Source organism: Giraffa tippelskirchi, chromosome 9 (genome assembly GCF_054371585.1).
Source record: "Giraffa tippelskirchi isolate mGirTip1 chromosome 9, T2T-mGirTip1v1.2.pri, whole genome shotgun sequence".
In the NCBI taxonomy this organism is placed as follows: domain Eukaryota; kingdom Metazoa; phylum Chordata; class Mammalia; order Artiodactyla; family Giraffidae; genus Giraffa; species Giraffa tippelskirchi.
The window spans coordinates 136,286,496-136,306,225 of record NC_137283.1 but is presented as its reverse complement, the minus strand read 5'-3'; the positions used below and the strand labels follow the sequence as shown (position 1 = coordinate 136,306,225).

The 19,730-nt window shown below is 40.0% G+C and overlaps 1 protein-coding gene across 3 annotated transcripts in view; it reads left to right on the top strand.

Moving 5' to 3' along the window:
* SLC2A12 (solute carrier family 2 member 12) overlaps positions 1 to 19,730 on the top strand; it is a 62,323-nt gene that overhangs the window by 20,042 nt on the left and 22,551 nt on the right. For all 3 annotated transcript variants that reach the window (XM_081530686.1, XM_081530688.1, XM_081530687.1), the window contains exon 2: positions 3,588 to 4,928. In XM_081530686.1, the coding sequence (XP_081386812.1) occupies positions 3,588 to 4,928 (1,341 nt within the window). The remainder of the gene's footprint in view (positions 1 to 3,587; positions 4,929 to 19,730) is intronic.

Here is a 19,730-nt window from a genome sequence, read left to right as displayed (position 1 = left end):
TTTGCACACACCTCAGTCTGTCAGTGTCTTATGAACCCTGAATAAAAAAGCTAGGCATATGAAGCTAAGTCCAGAAAGCTGAAGAAAAGGCTACGCCTCTGTTCTGTCAGGAGCTATTTCCCCCAGAACACAAGAATCTGGGTCTGGGACTTGTACCCTCCTCCACACACTTTCCCCCTTAATCCACCACCTCAACTCTCTCTAAAGTAGAATAATAGAGCATCAAGGAGTATCTTGATGTATCTCAAAGGGTCTTTCTTTCTGGGAAGAAAGTGCTTTCAGGGAAGAACTATTTCCCATCCAACAAGAGGGAGAAACTAGGGCAGGGGAAGGAGAAGGACAACGTGGCAGACATCTTCCGCTACTCAGACAGCTCTGGCATCTCCTCCCCCCAAGTCCTTGACTCAGTGTTTTCATGCAGCACTGTGTCCCTCTAAATCCCCTCTGAGGGGCCTCATGCAACCTGTTCCCCAGGTGCATCACTCTCTAGAATCAATTATTTCTCCAATCTGAATATTGGAGATGAATCACCAAAGCACACACCCTAATCAACACATCAGACTTAGATAAAATAAACAATGACAAGAAGAGATACAAAGCAATACTATATTCTTATCCGAATATGAAAATCTGACCCAAATCTTCTTTTGGCAGAAGAATTTGTTGCTGAGAATTTTAAGATTATGTGGGAAAATAATTAATGTGGAAATTGAGGGCATGAGAGTGTTGTAAAGTGATTTTGCACATGAAAATTAAAAGGGACATGATAAATAAGAGATATCACTAGAATGTTAAGTTTCTTGGGGGGCAAGAACCACGTTTGTTTTGTTTCATTGTGTTATGTATAAAGAGATAACACCTGCTGTGTAGGGATTTTACATATTTGTTTTCCGATTAGCTGGATAAGGTGCTGATGTAGTTTCATTTTAGTGGTTTGTGTTCACAATGCTCATGTATCAACTTTATTTTATTGTGGATTATTGCATTTTTATTTGCTCCTCCATCTAAATAATTGATGCTTTTTAAATTTTATTTTTGGAGTCTCTCATTTTCCTTATGCCATCAGGATCCCAGAGATGTAAAATACCTTGGATACTTGTTGGGGGGAAGTGGTTTCAGATCACCTTTATTTGACCTGCTCCTTTCACCAAAGCTAAAGAGCATTTTAAAACCACACCTCCTACTCCAGAATGGCACAATCTCAGCCCTAGCTCAGCCTGTGATAACTGTGTGTCCAAGTACACGTTTCTAGTCATTTCACATATATCTCAGTTCTGCTTCTTCTCTGTTGCCTTTGCTGTTGTGTCCTCTTCTGAATGTTGGTGTTCCCTAGGTCCTTGTCTTTCATCCTGTCTTGCCTGTTCCTCTGTTCTGTCTCCTTAAGTGATCTCACCCATCCCCATGGCTTTAAATATCACATACACGTTGCTGAATCCCCAATACATCTCTCCAGGCTTGACTTGTCTCTTAAGTTCCAAATCTGTATACTCAATCCGCTACCTGGTATTTTAGTCTGAACATCTTACAGGGAAAACAAACATTTTAGCAAGTCTAACGTCGAACTTCTGATTTCTGCTTCTCCTTTCACCCCCACCCACAAACAAGTCCCCTGGCCTTCTTCCCTAGGTCAGTCTATTGCCTGTATAGTATAATACATAAGCCCGTGTACAGGATACTATTATAAAATCACCCAAGCGACTGCTCAAACCAGGGAGCCATCTTGGGTTCTGAGCCACTTCCTTAACCTCCAACACCAATCCATGAGCAAATATCATCGTTTTTACGTCAAATTAACTCTTGAATTTGTCTGCTTGTCATCAATTCCATTCCCTACACCCAAATGCAAGCTAGCACTGTTTCCTGTCAACGCTAAGGTTACAAACTATCCTTCCCTGCTACAAGTCTTGCCCCTTGAAAAACTAGTCTCCACACAAAAGCAAGAAGCTCAGAATGCCTTCCCTTTTACTGGTCAGTAGGCATGCACCCTCTGTACTGGGAATACAATAAAAATTGTCACTGTGATCTGCCAGGCCCAGCATGAAGTGTACTGCCCTCTATACCTACCCATGTTCACTGACACACACCCCCTCTGCTTCCCTCTCCAAGCTCAGGCTGTGCCCCATACATCCTGGCATCTGAGAGTTCCTAAAACATGACCGAAGCTTCCCTGTGCTCAGACCTTGGAAGCTACTGCTACCTCTGCCTGCAATACTCTTCCCTGGCTTTTTGTCTTTTTTTGTTTGTTTGCTTCCTTACTGTTGTGATAAGTTGTTGTTGTTCAGTCACTAAGTCACGTTCAACTCTTTGTAACCCCATGGACTGCAGCATGCCAGGTTTCCCTGTCTTCTGGTATATCTCAAAGTTTGCACAAATTCATGTCCATTGAGTCAGTGATGCTATCTAACCATCTCATCTTCTGCCGCCCCCTTCTCCTTTTGCCTTTAATCTTTCCCAGCGTCAGGGTCTTTTCCAATGAATTGGCTCTTCGCATCAGGTGCCCAAAGTAAATTACAAACATGTGACAAACACCTGTGTACCTACCACTGAAAATTAATGACTTAACATTTTGCCTTTAAAATGAATTCGAGCAAACTCGGGGAGATGGTGGAGGATAGACAAGCCTGCGGTGCTGCAGTCCATGGGTTCACAAAGAGTCGGACATGACTTAGTGACACAACAACAACACTTTGCCATTTTCCCTCAGATGTTAACCTTAAAAGAATGGAACAATATAAAGCTCCTTTTGTTCTTCTTCCCCATCCCTTCTTTCTGACCCAGCCCTGACTTTGTGAAGGTACTCACACCCTGGTCTTCCCCATCACCCTCTTGTGTTTCAGCAAAAGCCAGAGGGGGCTGGATTTTGGCCAGGGAGACAATAGGGCAGGTTTCCTGGACGCTGTGGTTCATTTTCCCCCAGATTTCACACTGGGCAGACTGAGGCCCTTCCAGAGACTGCTTCCCTCTGTATCCTGCCTTCAAGGGTTTGCCTAGGACAGCAGGACCTGAGAAGCTAGGCTCTCTGAATTTCCAATCCAACACCAAGGCAGGAACAAAACCGTGTTCTTGCTTGTTCAGCCCCCATCATCTGTCATCTGCTTATCTCACATACGGGTCTGCTCAAAACGAAAACCAACATCACATCACACACACACACACACACACACACTCAAAAACAAAAACCGTGTAAATGTCTCCACCCCCTCCTCCCCAAAAATGAAAGAAAAAGGATTTTTCCTTCTTTATCTAATCATGTTTTAGTTAGTGTATTATTTAGCCATAATTATATGTGTTTGTGGTTCTCCCTAGTTGCTCAGCTGGTAAAGAATCCGCCTGCAATGCGGGAGACCTGGTTTTGATCCCTGGGTTGGGAAGATCCCCTGGAGAAGGGAATGGCTACCTACTCCAGGATTCTGGCCTGGAACATTCCATGGACTGTATAGTACAAGGGGTTGCAAAGAGTCAGACACGACTGAGCGAATTGCACATATGTGTGTTTATAATCAGTGCTACAGAAAATGTACTTAGACAAGGTTGAGTCTCCATCAGATGCGACTCAGAACTGACCTGTTTCTTCTCTCTGCTCATAGGTTGTGGCGTGTATACTCTCCTGTCGTCTGTCACAGCTGCTGTCAGTGGCTTCCTGGTGGGATATGAACTTGGGATCATCTCTGGCGCTCTTCTGCAAATAAGAACCTTGTTAGCCCTGACCTGTCATGAGCAGGAAATGGTGGTGAGCTCCCTGCTTATCGGGGCCCTCCTGGCCTCTCTAATCGGAGGGGTCCTGATTGACAGGTACGGGAGAAGGGCCGCCATCATATTGTCCTCCTGCCTTCTTGGACTTGGGAGCCTGGTCTTGATTATCAGTCTATCTTACACCACTCTTATAGGGGGACGCATTGCTATCGGAGTTTTCATTTCACTCTCCTCCACTGCCACTTGTGTCTACATCGCAGAAATTGCTCCCCAACACAGAAGAGGCCTTCTCGTGTCACTGAACGAGCTGATGATTGTCATCGGCATTCTTTTTGCCTACATTTCAAATTATGCATTTGCCAACATTTCCCATGGCTGGAAATACATGTTCGGCCTTGTTATTCCCTTGGGAGTTTTGCAAGCCATTGCAATGTACTTTCTTCCTCCAAGTCCTCGATTTCTGGTGATGAAGGGACATGAGGAAGCTGCTAGTAAGGTTCTTGGAAAGCTGCGAGCTATCTCGGATACAACGGATGAACTCACTGTGATAAAGTCTTCCCTGAAAGATGAATATCAGTACAGTTTTTGGGATCTGTTTCGTTCAAAAGACAACATGAGGACCCGAATCATGATAGGCTTAACGCTGGTATTTTTTGTACAGATCACTGGCCAGCCAAACATATTATTCTACGCATCTACTGTTTTGAAGTCCGTTGGCTTCCAAAGCAATGAGGCAGCTAGCCTCGCCTCCACGGGGGTTGGGGTCGTCAAGGTCATCAGCACCATCCCAGCCACCCTTCTCGTAGACCAGATTGGGAGCAAAACCTTCCTGTGTATCGGTTCCTCTGTAATGGCAGCTTCGTTGGTGACCATGGGCATCGTGAATCTCAACATCCATGTGAACTTCACCAGTATCTGCAGAAACCATAGTCCTATCAACCAGTCCTTGGATGAGTCTGTATTTTATGGACCAGGTAACTTGTCAGCCAGCAATGACACTCTTAGAGAATCCTTTAAAGGGATGGCTTTCCACAGCAGAAGCTCACCGAGGCCCACGAGAAATGACATAGATGGGAGAAGAGAAACGACCCTGGCATCCTTACCAAATGCTGGACTAAGCCAAACTGAATACCAGATCGTCACAGACTCTGGAGATGTCCCCACTTTTTTGAAATGGCTTTCTTTAGCCAGCTTGCTTGTTTATGTTGCTGCCTTTTCAGTTGGTCTAGGACCAAGTAAGTATTTTAATTTTTATTCCTTCCATCTCTCACCTTATGAATGTTATCTATTACTTTTGACCAGTCAGAACATCCTACTGCTATAATACTTCATATGTGGAAATTGTAGAAGCAAGCCAGGAATAGTATTGCCACCTCGTGTTTCTGGTAATGAGGAAAACACACCTGTCTTGTATCTGCCTTGTGAAATGTGCAGGGCTAGTATTCAACCCAGAGAAGGCAATGGCACCCCACTCCAGTACTCTTGCCTGGAAAAATCCCATGGACGGAGGACCCTGGTAGGCTGCAGTCCATGGGGTCGCTAAGAGTCAGACAGGACTGAGTGACTTCACTTTCACTTTTCACTTTCATGCATTGGAGAAGGAAATGGCAACCCACTCCAGTGTTATTGCCTGGAGAATCCCAGGGACGGGGGAGCCTGGTGGGCTGCCGTCTATGAGGTCGCACAGAGTCGGACACGACTGAAGCGACTTAGCAGCAGCAGTAGTATTCAACCAATGAGGAGCTTCCTGTTATCTGTCACATGAAGATGCTTTACTATTAATTAATTGGGAAGGAATCAGACCTCAAAAGATATGTTGCTCAAGAGAATATATTGTTTTATGAAGTCTAAGTTTACTGGGACATTTTCTTCTGTATAATTCTCTAGTTTCTTTGAAGGTAGAAGAAAAAAATTGTGTTTAGATTTTTTTCAAAGACACAATAATGGATGCATTCCAGTAACAATGAAGAAGGGAATTAAGAAGGAATTATTTGGGGAAGGGTGATATTTGATCACTAGAATAACCTCCCAGGACACTTTACTCTGTTAAATGGGGAATGGGAGTCCATGTATTCCCATTGAAAACAGTGCAAACAGTCTACAGGGAGGTAGCTACAAGACTCTTTTATTTGATATCGTCGGTCTATTGCAATGACAGAGTTTAATTACTTCTCTTGAGCAAACTTTATCTAGAGTTTGCTAGAATAAGTTGGTTGTTGCAGTTCTTTAATCTTTTAGCTTCGCATCCAAACTCTAAACCTCTCTGTAGAGAAGTTGTGAAAGCTCTTTTTTTTTGTTTTGCACCTCACTGGAAAATGATGGGCTTAAAAATCGAGCGCAGTCTTTCACTAGCACCCTCAGCTTCCATCTGCATCTCTCTCTCCCCCTTCTCATTCTTCTCCATCCCTCTTTCTTTCTTCCTCCTTCTTTCCTCATTTACAGAGTTGATATTGAAATGTTTATTTACAATGATCAAGGAGCAGATAGATTTGCTCCAAAAAAAGAAGTGCTCCTACTTCTTTGTGAGATCAGTCTCTAGATATTGATTCACTCAGATTCCAGAGAAGGAATCTGATCTACACTGCTCTTTGCTGTGCCGAGTCATAAGTGATTGTTCTGGTATAAGCAGCGACGGCTAGACTGGATCACATGATCTAAAGCATTGATGTCCTGAAGCTGGCCCTTCCTTTTGCAATATGGGTAGACAGATTTCCCCATAAAGGTCTGTGCTTGGGAAGATAGAGGAAACACTACAATACCATCAACCCCTGATCTCTCTGACAGATTCCTGGACCCTGATACTGCTTCTTAAGGCTGAAAATGATGAATACTGTTTCTACCATTATTTCAGGATTCAGTTACTTGGGTGTGTACCTGCGAGACTCTTGTTTTAATCAGTTTGGGTCACCATGGCGTAGAGAACAAACATTAATTTCTCACAGTCTGGGGGCTGGGAAGTTCAAGATCAAGGTGCTAGCAGATTCAGTTCTTGGCCGCTCCCTCTTCCTGTGTTGTAGAGGCAGACTTCTTGCTGTGTTGGAGAGAGACTGAGAGAGGAGAGAAGTAGCTATATCTTTTGTGTCTCTTATTATAAGGGTACTAATTCCATCATGGAAACTTCACCCTTATGACCTAATTACTTCCCAAAGGCCCTATTACAAATATCATCAGAATGGGGTTTAGGGTTTCAATATATGAACTTTGGAGAGCCATAAAATGCAGCAATAACAATGCTTATGTGTCAACTCTGATACATACAGCTAATGAAATAAATGAGTAAGCACCTTTTTTAAAGTGTTATTTTCAGAAACTCTTTAAAGTCTACTGGAAGAGCAAGATACGAGTGCTAACTTTTACCAAGGAACAACTTAGCCTTATCTGTGGACCTTTCTATATCAATAAGTACAATAATCTTTGCTCACTTCATAAACTTGAGGTAGTATTTATTGTTCCATTGATTTCCTTTGCCGGCATCTTTTTTCCCCTCTGTGCTTAGTCTCTCAGGTGTCCAACTCTTTGCAACCCCACGGACTGTAACTTGCCAGCTTCCTCTGTCCATGGTGATTCTCTAGGCAAGAATACTGGAGTGAGTTGCCATGCCCTCCTCTGGGGGATATTCCCAACCCAGGGATCTAACTCAGGTCTCCAGCATTGCAAGCAGATTCTTTACTGTCTGAGCCACCAGGGAAGCCCTTTTTCACCTATGTATTTATCATAAAACTAAAAATATTTCCTTTTTGCATCAGTTTTCTTGATCTAATCTTTTTAAGTATCACAGATCAACTAAGAATCTAAGAAAAGAATGTCCTTTTTTTGTTTTCATTCAGAGAACCTCTCAGATTGGCAGAGATTAATACATGCTACACATTATAATATGAGAAACATTGATCTTAAATTTCCAGAGCCAACCTGTTCATGATAAGAATCCTCTTGAGTGCATGCTACTCTTCTTTTCTTTAGTTTTTCAATAACTTTGTAAAGTGCAGTAATTCTTCAGTTACCCATTTATCATTTGATACATTACTGTATTAGAGCAAGAGTTCCCCTTTTAGGACGTTCAGTCTGATCTGGGGGAAAATTATGGGAGGCTGTTTATTATTTATCTTCTGCTGCTGCTGCTAAGTCGCCTCAGTTGTGTCCGACTCTGTGCGACCCCATAGATGGCAGCCCACCAGGCTCCCCTGGGATTCTCCATGCAAGAACACTGGAGTGGGTTGTATTTACCTTCTAGAATTCCTCAAATATTATTCTATACTAATTTTAAATATATATATATATATATATAATTTAAACTTTAGAGTCAACTAATATTATGTCAAACACTGCTCTAGGAATTTTTTACATGTTTTGGAGGTTTCACAACAAGCCTGGGAAGAAAAACATTCACCAGATTTTATAAATGAGGACAGTGAATCTCAGAGAAGTTAAGTGACTTGCTCACATGAAAACATGTCTTGTTTATGAAATGGACAAGAGAAACAGACAGAACTGTATCGGTCCTGATGGTAACCATTAATTGCTAGTTCAGTCCTCTCCTTGAAGATGTATTAGAAATAGAAATAAATGAAAATGGTGTATTATTGTCCATTGCATGAAGTGATTAAACGAGCCACTGCATTTTATGCAAGATAGAGATAGTCTCTTTTTCTGAAGCTCTGCTAGGTAAGTGAGCATGTACATTTTTCATATGATTGAACTATGGGATAAAAGAGAAGGAAAATAATGATGAAAATGCAGAAGGTTTTGACATGCATTTACTTGAATAACTAAACAATTAAGATATGTTTAGCATGTATATTGGTTGAAATTCAAGCTCAGCTCCAACAAAGACTAAAATAAAAGTAGCTTAAACAAGATAGGTGTTTCTTTCTATCTCAGTTAACAGCTGGACCTGAGTAGTTCTGGGTGCTATGGAGGTTTCCAGCCCAGTCACCGGTAGCCAATAGATAGTGTCCCTAAACCTCCTGGTAGCCCGAACTTTGATATTGGTTCCCAGTCTATCATGATGCCTATTTAGAAATATTAAGATGCATTTGAAAACTTCATCACCCTTTTCTGATAGCTGATGATCCCTTGAGAATAAGTGAAATGCACAAATATAGTCAATTAAAGGGAGGCTTGCTAGATAAAGGCCTGATGAGGAGACAGTGTGAGAAATTCTATCAGAAAAGTCAGTGATATGAGATAAGGAATTTTCTGCAGGGATTAGACATCACATAATTGTCCAAGCAGGAATCCCTAAGGAGAAATGGGAACCCACATCTGTCTCTCACCATGTCAATTCTGATAATGCAGACCACTTGCAGAAAACCGGTGTCCTTTTCCGCAGAGCTCTCCTATGTGCCTGGCCTGGTGCTTGGAGAGGCTGGAGGAGGAGATCTGGGTGTACTGGCTGCTCCTCCATGCCAACAAGGACAACCGGCATATCACAACAACATATACATCCTGTACTGATGTCCAGGGTGCCAACCCCCCAAGCACAGGGCTGAGTGTCACTTTGGCTTTCCAAATCTCAGGCAAATTTCTTTTGGCCAACTCTTACCCAGAACTGCATGGGGAAGGGAATTCTGGAAAACATAGTTCCAGCTTAGCTAAATTGACACAGGACAAAATGGTCAGGTGATAAACTCGACTAAGAGAATAAATATGAATCTGGAAAGGAATATTTCAGAGGGTCAAAGGCTCTGTATTCTGTCTTCTGTGTAGATATTTATTTCTTTTAATTAAACATTACTTGTTAAAATATATGACTAGCTTCCATTCCATCTAGTTCTAAAACAGAGGTTAGGTCATTTCATTACTGTCTCTTGGCTTTTGTTTCTTTAGCTATAAAACCAAAGACATTCTTTTGATAATGCATGATAAAAGCTTTCATATTTATTTTCTCAGGAATGCTAATTGTCTCCCTTGAGCTGATGATCGTCACGTATCTCCAGTTCCATCACCTCACATGACTTCTTGTTCCTTTTTTCCCAATGAGTACTGGACTTTTCCATTTTGATGTTTCACTGTCAGCTGAACACAAAGAAACTGTTGCTGAATTCTTATTCCCCTTGTGTCAAGAAGACTTGTCTTTGTTTTCCATGGGGTAGTCACTCTGCCAGTCACTCAGTTCTAATGCTCTGGGACCATTTCCCGATGGAGTCAATGATCAAAAGTTCTTGGATTTTCCCTCAAAATGGACTCCTCTGTTCATATTGTCCTTTCCTTTTCTGCCATCCTCATCTATTCCTTATGGTCTCATCCTGAGATTACTGGGAAGCCCTTCCTGTGGTTCTTTCCCCTTCCAGCCTTTTCCACATACATCCATCCTCCATACCAGTATTCTCTAAACAACTATGTTCCTCATGTCACCACAGCTCACAAATCTTCCATGACTTTCCACTTTCTTCCATATCAGAAAAGTCAAATCATTTTCTAGATGAAAAGAAGACTAGAAATGCTGTACTCTACATTTTCCTTTTATAAAAAAGAAACAAGAAATTCTGAGGGATTGAGATAACATAGATTTAGGACTAGATCTCTGGGTATCTAAAGCCTAATTCCATGCTCTTTCTACTATGATATCACGCATCCTGGAAGGAAAGGAAGTGTGATTTTCAAGGCCCTCCATCATCCACCCAACTCCATCAGGGTGTTTGCATGACTCCAAGGGAACCATTTACATCATAGTTTATAGACTTTTCTTCCAGGGCTACCATTCATATAGAAATACATTTAGATTCCTGGGGATACAAAGAGTTGTGACATGAGGCAATACTTTGCTCTTTGTGCATTTTTCTTTTCCTCTGCTCTATACCCAGGTCAGGAGACAGAAAGCACTTGTTGTGACCTCTTTTCCTTCTGCATCTAGTCTACCCAAATCCTTCCTATCTTGAAAGGTCAGTGAAAGTCTTATCTCCTCTATGAATTCACTCTATTTCTTCAAGGTCTTTATTCATATGAACCACCAATTATTTCTAGTGTAGAGTAGTTCATTTCTGGGCTACAAAGAGCCTGAATTTGAAATCAGAAAACTTCAGTTCTAATCTCAGTTCTTCCGCCTACTGGTTATGTGATTTTGAGTCATTTATTTTCTCTGAAGCTGTTTCTAAATCCATGAACTAGGCATAATACCTGTCCTACATCACAGAGTATAGGTGAGCATCAAGGGAGCCAATGCATAGGCATGCGTTTTGGATCCCGTAGTATATGATGTAAATGAAAGTTACCACGTGATAACAACTCAGTCCTTAATGATACAGTGTTTTCTTTGAGTGTTTACTGGTTTATTAACCGGAATGTGGTTACTGGATTGTAAGTTCTTGGAGGGAAGACATGACATCTCATATTTTTTCCTTCTACCCCCTGAAGTCGTGCTGAGTGCTAAGTTGCTCAGTCTTGTCTGACTCTTTATGCCAAGAGTAGTCCACCAGCCTCCTTGTCCATGGGATTCTCCAGACAAGAATACTGAACCGGCTTGCCATGCCCTCCTCCAGGGGATTTTCCCAAGCCAGACTCAAACTTGCATGTCTTTTGTCTCCTCATTGGCAGGCAGGTTCTTTACCATTAGTACCACTTGTTTGAAAATGATGCAGGGGTACATTCATGTTTCTAAGGAGGAGAGCGAAAGAACTTTAAAACAAAAATGAATATACAGGAAAAGTCTTGGACTGTGTTTCTTTATCTGTGTCAAGCTATATCTAGTTGGTAGGCTAAGTACTAACAAAGCTAGGGTCACTAGGTTGGCACAGAAAAGTCTGTATGTCCTGAAACCATCAAGTTTTTGCAGAACAGTCCATCACTTTGCAATCACACACCTTAATTTGGGACTCAACCCATAGTCTTCTAACCTCACTCTTTTGGGTGGGACTCCAATCCAGCTGCACTTCAGTTGGTACTTGAACCCACAATTTCTGGCTTAAGAGGGCCCTTGAACCCACAGTCTCCCAGCTGAAACCACACACCTGGTCACAAGACTTAATGGACCTCAGGTTATTTATGTCTTGCTGCAGAAAAAAATTCAGCAAGAGGCAAAGTGACAGGAAAGAAGTAGGTTTATTAATATAGGTCACTCGTGAAGGATACAAGAGGGCGGGCAAGAGGAATCTGCTCTGAAAAGTAAATAGGAAAGCAGGTTTATTTAGGGAGAAACATACTCCACAGACAGAGTTCAGGCCATCTCAGAAGGCGAGAGGCTCCAAAATATGGGGTGGTTAGTTTGTATGAGCTGGATAATTTCATAGGCTAATAAGTGGGGGAATTATTCCAAATATTTTGGAGAAGGGGACTGAAATTTCCAGGAACTGAGCCACTGCCCACTCTGAACTTTTATGGTTAGCCTCAGAACTGTCATGGTGCCTGTGGGTGTGTCATTTTGCACATGCTAATATATTATAACAAGCATATAAGGAGGCTAAGGTTCACTGAAAGTCAATCTTCTGCCATTTTGGGCCTAATCTGTTCTAACCAGTCTTTATTATACTCTCAATGGCCTTGTCATTTTTTTAAAGGTTGTGCCTGGCCCCCTTCCCTCCTGTCTCAATTTGGGCATGAGTTCTAAAAATCTTTTTCTGTTATGGCCTCTAAGAAAAGATGCAGGAGAGTTAGCAGTGCCCAGAAACAAGTAGTTGGAAGCACTTAGGGCATTTGTCAAGTCGTAAAGAGTTATTTGGGAATTTCAGACACAGAGTATCTAAAAGTAGTACCAGATTTTTTTTGACACTTCTGCTTTTTGCTCTCACATGGAGAAGAGTCTTTCAGAGCATTTCTTAGAACAAAAGCAAAGCTAATGAGATGAGAATCTAAGGTTTGAAGGAGGTTTGCATTTGGGAAAGGGAAATAACCCATCATCTCCTGATTTCTTCCCCTTGTAATTGCTGTTTCAAGCACTGATTCAGATATTCACACCTGCGGCTAGAAGGCAAGCAGTAGGAGACAGAATGTGGTGGTGGTTTAGTTACTCAGTCTTGTTGAACTCTTGTGACCCCATTGACTGTAGCCTGCCAGCTCCTCTGTCCTTGGGATTCCCCAGGCAAGAATACTGGAGTGGGTTGCCATTTCTTTCTCCAGGGGATCTTTCCAACCCAGGGATCGAACCCATGTCTCCTGCACTGCAAGAGGATACTTTACTGCTGAGCCACCAGAGAAACTCGAATATGTTCCCTTTAAGGAAAACAAGCAGTTAATTCACATTGATGGCTTGAGACTATCAATTCTGCTAGAGTTTTTAGAAGAGATATGAATAATTCTCCTTTTTTTCTTGCTAAGAGTTAGTCATTCATGTCCATGTTCATATTGTAGTTAATTTTTTCTTTTCCAAAGAAACCGTGCCATAAGAATTCCAATTCAATAACCAAAATTATATTCTAGAGTATTGGCACAAATGATTTGGAATTTAAAGAATATTTTTATTAAGAGCAAATTTTCATGAATGCATTGTAAAACTTATTAACCTGATGTGATTATTGCTCAGGTATTTCATTTAGAGAGTTTATTACTTGTAATATAAGCAAATCCTTTGTGTCAACAGGGGCATAAAGGAAAAAGTACTTGCTGTTCCAAAGAAAACTCAAAAGCAAGATTAAATCATCTTTATTAAATCTTTTAAAATATGGGTTGGCATAGAACAACATTCCTTCATCGTATTAGATCACAACATAGTTTCTCTTGTCAAAAAGTATTTCTATTTTTAGGCTAAAGTGTATGCCCTACATTATTTCACTTTCTGGTCCTCTGTTTGCCTGAGTCTAGAATAATTGGGGTACTCTGGAATCTAGAATTCAGAAGGGGGCTTAAATTTGCTACCAAATAATCTTACATATTTTATTTTATAGATTTAAATTATTATTCTATGGAGGAATCCATAGGTTTCACTAGCCTGCTGAAGGGGTTCATAGAGGTTAAGAACTTCTGCCCTCCTGTAACTCATACTAAAACTCTTCCATCAAATAAAATCACAATATATACCCCACTGCTTTTATTAGAGAATTTTATGAAACATTCTGTTTTCCACATCTCATATCTCCCTTTAAAATATGTTCAAAATCTTAACTTGACTCTCCACTCTTTCTGGGGTGATTCTGATCATTTTAGCTCCTTCTAATAATGAACACTTTTCTATTGTAGTTCAAGCTTCAGGGTAGAACCAAAAATCCCTGACATTGTGAGGATATAGAGCCACATAGAGATTTGTCTTCTTCTTAGGCTTCAAAAGTAAAGCAGGAATGAGTCCAAACCCTAAGCATAAAGTTATTATCTCATGAGTTCATTTGAGGTAATACTTGTGTAGCCGCCCTCCTTAAAATAGCCTCTGTAACTCATAAAAATGTGTATGACTGTTCTTTTCAAAACAATTATTAGGGCCTTTTTTAAAAATCCAAAAACTCCTATGTCCATAAATTAATTAATTAACCTCTTCTTCTATCTCATGACTAATATCTTTTCATTAGAGCAGATTGAAGGAATTTGTCCAAGGTCACATATTAAGCTTCATAATGAGGCTATGACTGTTATCCTTTAACTGCCTTTGTATTCTCAAGTTCAAGCAGAACTTTACCCTGAAGACTGAATGACAGGTGACACCAAATCACCTCCCCTATCTCTTCTTCCAAATACGCAGGAGCTCCAGCAAGAAAGCATCTTGGAGTGACCCGGAGGAGAGGAGAGGGACAGAAGGTGGTGGGGATTCATCTGGTCACTCACTTGTCCAGCACATGTGAATGGCTCAGTCATGGCCCACTGGGCATGGTGCCCATTGATGGTGACTCAGGGATGGATGAGCGAAAGCCACACCTCCGGTGCATGGAGCTAGTGGTGGGGACAGGCAATAAGACAGAAAATAAATAAATGTATAATACAGCTTCGAGAAGAGAGAAGTGTCAACATTTAAGTGGAAGTAAGCTGCTGCTACTGCTGCTGCTGCTGCTGCTAAGTCGCTTCAGTCGTGTCCAACTCTGTGCAACCCCATAGACGGCAGCCCACCAGGCTCCCCTGTCCCTGGGAATCTCCAGGCAAGAACACTGTATTGGGTTGCCATTTCCTTCTCCAATGCACAGAAGTGAAAAGTGAAAAGTGAAAGGGAAGTTGCTCAGTCATGTCTGACTCTTAGCAACCCCATGGACTGTAGTCTACCAGGCTCCTCCGTCCATGGGATTTTCCAGGCAAGAGTACTGGAGTGGGTTGCCGTTGCCTTCTCCAAGTGGAAGTAAGAGCGATGGAGAAAAATAAAGAAGAAGCAGGGATAAGATCAAATGGCTTTAAGGGGGACATGAAAGGTTTAGGAGGAGGTTTGGGAGGAGAGTAAGAAAGCCTGCAGAGGTTGTAAACAAAGTACATGAATTGAGACCAGACTTTGGCATCAGGCCTTTGGCATCAGGCTTCCTGACACTGAATTGCAGTTCCATGGTGTAGGACTCCAGACAAGTCAATCCATCTCCCCAAGCTTCAGCTTCCTGACATACCTCACAGTTTAACTTTGGGATTGAACAAAGCTATTTGCATGTAGTATACCTAGTGCACTGCCTGGTGTGTGGCATGGACTCGATACACTTAGTTACTAGTGCTGTTAAATATCTGGGAACAGTCTAGACATGAGATGGATGGTTCCAGTAATGCCAAGTGCTGACCTCAGCTGGCATTTTGCTTAAGCCATTTCAGGAGACATAGCAAATGTTCCATAGCCCCATATTGAATTATGATGCCATGGTCCTCCTCACCTCCCCTTCCAAGCATCATTCCAGTTAAGTCAAGACTAAAGAAAATACATGCATTGCTTGAAGTATGGTTCAGTTCTGCGTTATCTACAGTCAAGAGAGCCTTCCAGTATATCAGACAGATGTTACAGAAAATTCTGAGGCTTTGGTGAAAGGTGTGATTTAGGCTGAGAAATAACCAATTCTCTATTATTCTGAGTTGGCGCAACTAATTTAGACTCTGTGTCTTGGGTGTGCACAGTCTGTCTTGTTCATTGTTGTTTCCTTGAGCCTAACCTAGTGCCTGGCCCACAGTAAAGGCTCAAGAAATATTTGTTAGATGAGTCCAAAAAAGTTTCTGGAACTCTTTCAGCTTCTGTGATGTAGGGGTGCTGTCTCTCTAGTCAGGTGTTGACATATCCTGACCTCCTCTAGTATGAATTTGTATCAATATGGAGGGCGTCAGAAATAAAAGTGGTTTTGTGTGGAACCTCATACACATTTGACCAAAAGTTATGTCTGAGTAAAGCTACTCAACTGAGGATGTGGAGCCATCTCTAATTCATTTGGTGATTTAAGAAGTTTCATGACTTAAATTTACTAAAATTAAGGCTATAAAAAATGTATGGTATTAGAAAATATTTATTTCTATTATGTTCTCCAAATATAAGATTCAACCCTTCTCCTGAAGTGGAAAAAAAGACTGAAATTAGCCATATCATGGGATAATAATTCCTACCTTGGTTTAGTAATTGAATGTTTTAAAACTTGACTTTTTCCAAAAAAGTGTTGAGATAATTTCTTCCTGGTTTTCCTAGCAGAAATATACAAAAGTCTAAGTCTGGTATTTGGGAGTTGTTTTTACTTACTTAATAGTGTTAGAGCTTATAGAAATATTTCAATGGATTATCTGAGGCTTAAGAATCATGTAAAATTTCTCAGATGTAAGCGGGAAGTCTAAAGTTAATAATGGTCATAAAAGATCTTTGTAAAAAAAATTCATACCATAGCTACAAATAATCAGCTCTCAAGAACTATAAACTGGCTGATATTTGAGCCCACTAGCAAGCTTACAAATTATCCTGTCTCAGTTTCACAGATTTTGGCAAAAGACACTAGACTCTTTGGTCAGAGACAAAAGACAGTTTATTACTCTTAGCAATAGCAATAGCCAGAGTTTACAGCATTTGCATGGTTCCCCAAGCCCTAATGCTTTGACATCATGAACCAGGCCAGATGACATCTACACATAGAATGGGTTATTTTAGAGGAGAGGAACCCCAACCCTGGGGAACCCAAGTCTTTTATAATAGACAGTAAACCAACCTGATTTTTCCCTTGGAGGGAGACATTAATTTAAGCAATAGTAAGCAAACTTTTGCTCCAGAGGAGACACTCCATCTTCCAAGACTGCTTGTTATATGAACATCCTTAGAAAGACAGTCTGGAACAAAGTCAGTGCCTTTTCTCAGGAAACATACTGAAATGCAAGGCCTATGAAAAATTGTTTTTCAACTCAAATGTTCTAAAAAGACCACTTTCTGTTTAAAATAAGACACTGAAACTTTCTAAGGCACAAAGATTGTAGAGCCTAGCTTTGTTTGTTTGGTTTCATGGCATTTAAGCAGCCTTTTGGAGGATAGGTGTCAGTAGTAAGCATATGACTCGTCTGCCATAACATTTAATCTAAAATTTGTAACTAAATAACGAGCTCTTCTAAAAGAAATTGTTCATGTGATGTTTGCATAGTTAAAGTTGATGACAATTCCAGGGATGTGGAACAGCAGGTTCTAATTTGGAAGTTTACTTAGCTGCCTGACTCCAAGATATACAGGGTTTAGAACAAAGGCTTGAAGACCAGAATTACATCAAATGTTTCCAAAGAGATTTTGATATTCTTTATATTTCCTCCTAGGCTCTGGGCCTCAAATACTCAAAACCATCACAGTCAAAAACTTTTTTAGTGCTCAATCTTTTCTTTTTCCTACCATTGTTATGGAATAATACCAACTTTTAGAGAAAAGGCATATTGATTAAATTATTATTCTTTAAGCAGGAGAATTTTATTATCAAATGTAGCCATTATACAATCATATTCACCCAATGGGTTTGTATTAAGTGTGTTTACCTTTAAGATCTTCCAAATATTTTTTCCTTTTAAGTTTTATGTTTCAGTTATCACCAAAATTCATACGAATACTGTTCCTCCTCCCCCCCAGTTAATTAAGTTAAAAGATATTTAGCTTGATTAAAGTGGTGATTTATTTGGTCCTCTGGTGTTAGTCATTACAGTAATGCAAAGTAAACCAACAATAGTATCTGAATGGTTTTATACTAAATTTGCATCCAAGCAAAAGAGGAAAAACTTAAAAAAAAGAAATATGTGCCCTTTGCTAATTAAATTTCACTTTCCTCTTTGGCGTTAGATGATGCACAGTGGTTCCCAAAAGAACCAAAGAGTCTGAAACTATATTTTTGTAGCACGAACACAACTAAACACAGAGAACTAGCACCATTTATTACATTGCCATCAACAACTGTTCACATAATACAATACATTGGTGTTTAACTTTCTTCTCTGACCTGCACTATGATCATTGTCTCATGCCCTTAAAAATTATGAATATCAGACAGTGAAGACATTAAAGAAATAGAGTAAAGGTTTTAACACTATCTTAATAAGCATAGTATTCACTTGTTACTTTATTGTTCTTCAGAACATGTTAAGCATTTTTCCAAAGAACACTTGTAACATTAAAAACTATAATACTTTTTTCATTGAAGCCTGAAACATCATTCATGAGAAAAGTACAACATAAAATGTTACGTGTGAAGCACGCCATTCACATCATACTGTAAACCAGAGTGGACTACTTTTTTGTAACTCCTTCCCTTTTTTGTTTTTCATTTTGAATTCTAGTTCAGTGATCTGCAAACTGAGATAAGCATACTCCTGGGGGCTACTTTCTGGAATCTTCCTTCAATGATAAATTAAAAGAAATCAATTTCTTGATTTTTAGGAAAAATCTGTTTCCTAAAGTTTCTTCTTCCCTATCTTCCCATTAATAACTATTCTTCCACTTAAAAGAAAGCACATATATTACCTGTCAGAAATCTTATTATGGTAATATGTCCCCAATTATAAAAACCTGAGGAATACTAATCAAAAAGGCAGTTGGAGATATTGGTGTAGGTGTGGTATGGAAAAATGACTCTAATGACTATATAATAATACTTCTTAAGCCTAGATATTTCCAATAATTTGCTTTCAATAAACCTATAGGCTGAGCTAATCAAGTTATCAACTGATACATCATTACAGCAAATGTTTTTTGTTAACTTAAACAAGGTAGTGACACTGCTAATATAAAAATTTTTCAATTCGCCATCAATTTTTATTATTCTTGAGAACATTTCTTCTATTTAAAAATGTAAACTTTATGTTAAATGCCATATTGCTATATTTTTAAATGGATGAAGATGAATATCAAATAGAGATGGTATTTAAATTCCACTGGAACTATTTGAGTGATATAAATATTCTCTATTATAAACGTAGAGTTTAAATGCCATCAAAAATAATAAATAAAATATCATTGAAATTGCATATTTTGCTGTTATTTAAATTTATGGTAAAAAAAAAAAGTGAGATGTTGATTTATAAATGAAAGAAAGTACTTAGCTTCTCTAATTATTTTAAAGGCTACACAAGTGTGAAAGCTTGGAGACCACTGCCGTAGTTCTTATTCCCGATTGGTACCTGCTCACAATAGGGTTCCATTTTTAACTCTGGAATTTTTTTTAAGGATTTAAAATTTAATCCAATTAATCCAAGTAATCCAATTTTTCCTAAAATATTTTAGAAAATCATTTCTGATTGATTCTGACTAGACATCATTAAAATAGAAAGATTGGGGAACATTGAGGCTTTATTTCATTGTTTTTCTTGGTTTGTTAATATTCTTGAATAAAGTGTCTATTTTAAAAGTGGCCAGGAGTGAACAAAATTCAGAGAGACTGAGAGAAGGGAGAATACAAAAAATAAAGTAAAGCTACAATATCATTGCTGATGTTGTGGACAGTGGTTTGCTGTGCTGTGCTTAGTCGCTCAGTCGTGTGCGACCCTTTGCAACCCCACGGACTGTAGCCAGTCAGGCTCCTCTGTCCATCGGGATTCTCCAGGCAAGACTACTGGAGTGGATTGTTATGTCCTCCTCCAGGGGATCTTCCCAACCCAGGGGTTGAACCCTGGTCTGCTGCATTACAAGTGGATTCTTTACCATCTGAACCACCAGAGAAGCCCAAGAATACTGGAGTGGGTAGCCTATCTCTTCACTAGGGGAACTTCCTGACCCAGGAATCGAA